At 43.7% G+C, this 7,084-nt stretch overlaps 1 protein-coding gene across 1 annotated transcript; it reads left to right on the top strand.

The window, feature by feature from the left end:
• Window positions 1–475: 475 nt before the first annotated feature.
• On the top strand, window positions 476–6,580 carry LOC124037313 (NADPH oxidase organizer 1-like). The gene is made up of 8 exons (XM_046352025.1): window positions 476–597; window positions 738–828; window positions 1,072–1,144; window positions 1,371–1,554; window positions 1,801–1,994; window positions 2,185–2,298; window positions 4,753–4,870; window positions 5,381–6,580. The coding sequence occupies exons 2-8, from the start codon at window positions 748–750 to the stop codon at window positions 6,135–6,137; spliced, it is 1,521 nt and encodes a 506-aa protein (XP_046207981.1). The 5' UTR covers window positions 476–597; window positions 738–747; the 3' UTR covers window positions 6,138–6,580.
• The last annotated feature ends 504 nt before the right edge of the window (window positions 6,581–7,084 follow it).

Below are 7,084 nucleotides of genomic sequence, written 5' to 3'. Positions count from 1 at the left end.
TCTCGACACTGTCTATGTTGCTACCTACTGTGCTTCTTCAGTGCCACAAACACCTAGCAGGTATTAACTAACACTCTCTGAAGGTATCTTGCCAGCTAGGTGTAAGGTAGAATTAATTCACATTTTGCAAGTTCATAGTAGGCTACTTGGTATGCCTACAATCAATGGATATGTAAATGTAAGCCTGGTGCCTACCCATGACCAAACCATTTAACTTGATAAATTACTATTCACTGTTTCTTTTGTAATTGATTGCTGTGGTTGGTGGACTGGATGGATGAATTGACCAATAAATAAAAAAATCAATTGAAAGCGACAAGACATTTATTGGCTTTAGCCCACAGCCCACAGCCAGGTAAAAAGCACCACGTGACGATATAGTTGCATACGTGCCTACCGACTCCGCCTCTTCTCCTAAAGTATAAATTGTACTAAACTAGTCGAGCAGATAAAGACGAAAGCAAGAGGCTTGAGAGAAAGATTAGATCATCAACTCAAAATGAGATTAGAATAAACTCAGACATGGGAGACCAGATGCGCTATGCCACTAGTGCCCAGATTATTGGAGTGATATATAGAGAGGCATTTCAAGTCAAGGTAAACCACTATAGAAATGAATAAGCGTAGAGTGTGTGTGTATTCCATTTTTGTGTATATAAATTGGTCAATTTAAAAATGTTTCCTAATTTGTATCTGTTAAATTTTTACATAGTTTTCTAAAATAATATAATTTCAAGTTTTCTACAGATGTTTATGATCTCCATACTGTGGTCTGATGAGAGTGAAGTAATTGTCTACAGATCATTCCTAGATTTGAAGGAGTTTCATGTAAGTTTTAAATTGAACCTGTACATCAATAAAGGAGCGTCAATTAGCCTACCGGTTAAGGGCATTGGGCCAGTAGGTGAAAAATATGTAGACATGCCCTTGAGCAAGGCACTCAACCCTAATTGTTCCTGTCAGTTGCTCTGGATAAGAGTGTCTGCTAAATGACAAAATAAATGTAACAATTAAAGGTGATTGATACATCTTTATCAGAGGATATGTGATATCCCCCTCTTATTTCAACAGAGACAATTGAAGAAGAGGTTTTTCCTTGAGAATCCTTTCCGCAAGAGAGACAGAGTGATTCCCAAATTCAGAGGTAAGTCAACAACCTCAGTCTCATCTTTGCCTCACAATCTACTCCCAAACTATTTCAACTCTGCTTCGTCACTTTGCTATCTCACTTTCTCATCACATTCATGTTGTTCTTCTTCCTACCTCAATGAAAAAGTGAAACCTCAACAATTCAAAAAGAGGGAATACATTTTTCTTTCTTTCACTGCGAATACTGAGTTCGGACCTTACTAATTGTTGTCTTCTCTCAGCCACAGCTATGAGGAGAAAGATCCAGGAGAAGGGTCCTTGTTGGTTGATGCGTCGGATGAACTTACTGGAGAACTACTGCAGCGACCTGCTCAGGTGTGACCCCTCCGTGACCCGCAGTTCAGAGGTCACTCGGTTCTTCATGCCCAAAGACCACGACCTGCAGGCAGACTTCACCAAGAACAGGTAAACACATACAAACATTCCTCGCTTCAGCCTCTTTAAAAATGTATTTTTATTTTTATTGTTTCAGCTTTCTTATTTCACTACACTAATAATTAAATCATAGATTAACGTACTGGATGAGAGCATCTACTTACTACATGGCAACAATCTTTTATGAGCCTAGCAATCTGGTCTTCTCATGTAAACTTAAAGAAAACGTCCAGCAGGTACTGTATGTTATCGTCAGCATTTGTCCCCTCTCCACAGCATCATGATGCTGCCATCGAAGGAGGGGGTGGGGAACATGAGCGGGCAGCGTTTGAGCGTGGGCAATAGGACACACGCCTTTGTTAGCCAGTCTTACCGCTGTGTGGGGCCCTACAACACCAAGGACACTAAGAACAGGCCCTTTAAAGTGGCCTTGGATGAGAGGCTGGACGTGCTCATCAAAGACCCGGCAGGTTAGAGTCCTCCTTAATATAGTTTACTTTTATTTACCTGTATTTAAACGTAGGTTAGCCCACATTTCATTTCTCCTTACACTGTTAACCTGGGATAGGCTCCACTTTCAAGCTTTGTGTGGAGAAACATGGAAATTAAGACTAGTCTAATTAAGACTTCCTCTGTCTCGATCTGTGTGTGTTCATTCAGGCTGGTGGCTGGTGGAGAACGAGGATAAACAGTTGGCCTGGTTCCCTGCTCCCTACCTGGAGATGTGTGAGGCAGAGGAGGATGAAGATGAAATGAATGGAATTCCCTTGGGGGGTGAGATACTTCATACGGTATATTAATGCATATCCTTTCCACAGACCAAACTTAATCACAGTTTGTTTAATATACTAGGCCTACTATGGATTGCAGTTGGCGCATGGTGAAACCATAGTAGTTTGAACATTCCACAGCCAGCCAAACACCAGGGGGCAGTCCTGAGCTAGATAAAACAAGACCCAGAGTTACCTCTGCTGCAGAGGATACATTCATTAGAGTTAACTGCACCTCAGATTGCAGCCCAAATAAATGCTTCACAGAGGTCAAGTAACAGACACATCTCAACTGTTCAGAGGAGAGTTGCGTGAATCGGGCCTCCGTGGTCAAATTGCTGCAAAGAAACCACCACTAAAGGACACCATTGATCAATTTCTTCAAAAGATGATCAGGTCTATATAGTTATCAAACGTATATATATTGGTAGTAGAAAGGAAACACAGACTATTTGTTCAAGTATTCAAATTCTCCTTTAGTAATACAATTGTAGGTAGAAGTTGTTACAGAGTACAGTATATGATAGCTCTCCCTGTGACGCACTTAGGCATAGTGGGTGCGGAGTCAGGAGTAGGAGGCAGAAGGTACAGAACAATGCTTTAATCTCCGGCACAGAGAAAATAGTGCAGGCCAATACAGGGCGCACATAAACGACAGGCCCAAAACCAGGACCTAACCAGTCCGGAGGAAAAACAAAACTGAAACGCACTACCACACACAAACACAAAAATAAGCCCGTACAAAGAGCAGGCGGGCCTTACCGGCTTAAATAGCCCAACTTAAAACCTAAACAAGAAACAGGTGTAACCAATAAGACAAACCCAACAGAAAAGGGAAAAGGGATCGGTGGCAGCTAGTAGACCGGTGATGACGACCGCCGAGCGCCGCCCGAACAGGAAGAGGAGCCACCTTCGGTGGGAGTCGTGACACTCCCCAGGTTTTGCAAAGTGTCTAAGACATCCTGTAACTCATAAAGCCTCCCCTGTTCCCCTTCCGTGACTTTCTCTGGCAACAACATTTTAATTCATCTATCCTCCCCCTGACAGCAGCAACCATCTTGTCAGCAATTGAAAGCTCAGAGGTGGGTTTGATCGAAACCTGAACTTTCATCACAAGTATAGAGTCATAACAAGGTGAACGAGTCCAAGCATCTTCTGACAGGTGGCTGTTTTCATCATCCCTGCGGCAGCCTTGTGTTCTCAGAAAACCAGTCGTATTTCTCAGAACCTCAGACAGCCAAGTTGGGGCCCAGACAGGAGGAGTCTGACCGTAGGTGGTTTCCGCCTTCTGATTGTGTCGGAAGGGCACAACACTCAAAACAGGAGTTAACACACACAGAGGTCTCCTGGGAGACAGTTTACAGTTTATCATAACACAATTTATTAACCCTTTAAAAGGTATGAGGCCTTGGTTTAACCCCTTCAACCCCAATAGGAAGAAGAGATTTGCTTGGGCCAAGAAACTTGAGCAATAGACATTAGACCGGTGGAAATCTGTCCTTAGGTCTGATGAGTCAAAATATGAGATTTTTGGTTCCAACTGCCGTGTCTTTTGAGACACAGAGTAGGTGAACAGATGATCTCTGCATGTGTGGTTCATACTGTGAAGCATGGAGGAGGAGATGTGATGGTGTGGGGGTGCTATGCTGGTGACACTGTCAGTGATTTATTTAGAATTCAAGACAGACTTAACGAGCATTGCTACCACAGCATTCTGCAGCAATACGCCATCCCATCTGGTTTGCGCTTAGTGGGACTATCATTAATTTTTCAACAGGACAATGACCCAACACACCTCCAGGCTGTGTAAGGACTATTTGACCAAGAAGGAGAGTAATGGAGTGTTGCATCAGATGACCTGGCCTTCACAATCACCCGACCTTAACTCAATTGAGATGTTTTGGGATGAGTTGGACTGCAGAGAGAAGGAAAAGCAGCCAACAAGTGCTCAGCATATGTGGGAACTCCTTCAAGACTGTTGAAAAGCATTCCAGGTGAAGCTGGTTGAGAGAATGCCAAGAATGTGCAAAGCTGTCATCAATGCAAAGGGTGGCTACTTTGAAGACTCTAAAATATAAACACTTTTTTGGTTACTACGTGATTCCATATGTGTTATTTCACAGTTTTGATGTCTTCACTATTATTCTACAATGTACAAAATAGTAAAACAAACTTTGGACTGGCACTGTATATATATATTTTTTGCTTGAAAATGAAATATAGAAATATCTCATTTACATGATTATTCACACCCCTGAAACAGTACTTTGTTGAAGAACCTTTTGTGGCGATTACAGCTGCGAGTCTTTCTTGTTAAGTCTCTAAGAGCTTTCCACTTTTATTCTGAAAAACTTATGTGAAAAAAGTAAAGGGTTGTAAATATTACTACTACTACTGATGGTGTTGTAGAACGGAATCTCTTTTGTTGTTTTAACAAGCTTCCTGGTTTGTCCCTCAGGAACGCTCTACTGTGCTGTGAGGAGTTACTCCACTAACAATAGTGACGAGGTGCCTGTTCCTATTGGCTCTGTGGTAGAGGTGCTGAGGAAATCAGGTGCCGGTTGGTGGTTCATCGGGTATGTCAACATGTAACCTGACTATCAGTCTGCCTGTCTGCCTCTCAGAATGCTACACAGACAAAGCAACCAAAAATGCATTTACTTGCCTGGTCTGTGATACAAGACAACGCAATCAATGTACAACCTCTCATTTTCTTGGCTACAATAGTGTGACAGCAAGTATGTGGGAGGAACGTTTGAATGCATTGTCACTCCAAAAGTAATTATAGTTTATGTGAACAGGGAGCACCTACTTGGCTGGCCACCAAAAGTGAATACCTGAAATAAAATGTCATAGTGACATCCCATGGTTTTCTTACAGTGTTATTTGGTAACGAACAACAGTGAAGAGAGTAGGGATGACCAATCACCTGTTAGTGGTTCCTTTTGATAAATGATGATTGATGGTGACGAACGGCACCACTTCAATATTCTGTTAAGCAAAGACATGAAAGTCATGACCTCAAGATGTCCTGTAAAAAAAAATAACTATTCGAACTCTGAGTGATGCAGCTCTTTTCTCTCCAGGTATAATGGAAGGATGGGCTATGTTCCTTCCATGTACCTGCAGCCCTACAACAACCCACGTGCTGGCCTCCACACCCTGCAGAGGAAGCTGCACAGCTCCTCTCTCAATCTGGCAACCCACATGAACAGCTCTACTCTCAACCTGGCATCAAGTGGTGAAAGCCAATCTAGCAACCGCTATCCAGCCACCCTGTATGAGGAGACAGAGCTTAAGGAGCATACTACCCAGCCCAGGGGTAATCCGTACCGGACTCCCCATCTCCAAAAGACCCGCTCTCTGGAGCTCCTGTCTGAGACCCGTCTCGGCATGGCCGTCCCTCCATCCCAAAGAGAGAGAAAAGACCTGGAATCAAAGCCGAATCCGGCAAACCGCAAGAGCACCATCAGCGGGGCAGAGTCCTCCATCTCTGACTTCAGCTCGTCAGGCATTGAGTCTCTGGGCCGGAGTGTCAGGGCATATGCCTCCGGTGAGGAGGACCCCCTAAGCCCCCCACACAGCCCCAAGTCCTCACCCGAGCCAGGGGAGAGGAATAGTGGCCGCAGCCGCCCAGATGAGAGCCTCTCCTCCAGCTCCAGGCCTGAGGCTGGGTCCTGTAAGATGCCCACCGCTGCCCCCAGGGTGCCCACGCGACCCAGAGTCCATGAGATCCTGAGTCGGTGTACCACCATGACCCGAAAGGCTGCCCTGGCCTCCAGTTGGGAGTTCTCCCTGCAGGACCCCATCCAGACCCACGAGAAAGGTTGGCAGCAGTGGTAGGGGAAGTGGGAGATAGGGTCATGGGGAGCCGTGGGGAGTGCTGGTTTTGGGGTTAGGTTAAAACTCATCTCTCGTGGTGGACATTACATGTAGCGCAATACTTTGAGAATGGCTCATGAGACTATGGTTAAATTAGCATAATAACGCCTATGCTGTATGCTACACTAACTATGACTCCATCCAACCATTTTTATGTGAGTAATGTACCTGTCAAATAAAAAACTCTTGACAGGCCTTTTATCCATAATCAGAGTTAAGATGGGAAGAAAACACATTGTACTTCTTTTCTTTATTCAGTAACTTAAAAGTTACGTGACAAAGTACTTTTTCAGATGTGTAAAGTCTCATACGCTTTAGATCTACCCCCTTGTAGTTGACCAATGACTGGTTTGTTTGTTGTAGCCTACATTTCATACTTCTATTGGTGTCTGAAGTCACTGTTATTTCATACTGGAATTTTACTGTAACTATTTACCATTACTGTCTGTATGCCTTATATGCATGTCTAACTAATATAGTGTGCATTAAACAATATCCAATACACTGAATTCAATGTATGCATCTTTCCAAGTCGTATTTTCTACTGTGGTCACGTGTTTCTTTACGTTTATATTGTCAGCTCAGAATCCACTACCTCGCAAGCAAACTGAACATCTTATTAAAAACATCCCTCCAACACACACACACAATCCACCAGTTGCCTGCGAAGACATCAGGTGAACAGATATGTCATGTTTTGTCTTATATTGTCTTGTCATTATGCTTTCCCTTCTGTTCGTTTCCCCCTGCTGGTCTTATTAGGTTCGTTCCCTTTTTCTATCCCTCTCTCTCCCCCTCCCTCTCTCTCCTCTCTCTATCGTTCCGTTCCTGCTCCCAGCTGTTCCTCATTCTCCTACTCACTCATTTAGTCTTTTCACACCTGTCCCCTATCTTGTCCTCTGATTAGA

This window comes from Oncorhynchus gorbuscha, linkage group LG06 (genome assembly GCF_021184085.1).
Source record: "Oncorhynchus gorbuscha isolate QuinsamMale2020 ecotype Even-year linkage group LG06, OgorEven_v1.0, whole genome shotgun sequence".
NCBI lineage: Eukaryota > Metazoa > Chordata > Actinopteri > Salmoniformes > Salmonidae > Oncorhynchus > Oncorhynchus gorbuscha.
Note: the sequence above shows the minus strand (reverse complement) of the source record. Positions and strands in the feature narration are given on the sequence as shown.

What these genes read in the sequence shown, in the direction of transcription:
- LOC124037313 (XM_046352025.1), top strand. Translation starts at nt 748, where the DNA reads ATGTTTATGATCTCCATACTGTGGTCTGATGAGAGTGAAGTAATTGTC. An exon ending in GCAGACTTCACCAAGAACAG is followed by an intron (nt 1,555 to 1,800) that starts GTAAACACATAC and finishes CCCTCTCCACAG; the next exon opens with CATCATGATGCTGCCATCGA. An exon ending in GCTCATCAAAGACCCGGCAG is followed by an intron (nt 1,995 to 2,184) that starts GTTAGAGTCCTC and finishes GTGTTCATTCAG; the next exon opens with GCTGGTGGCTGGTGGAGAAC.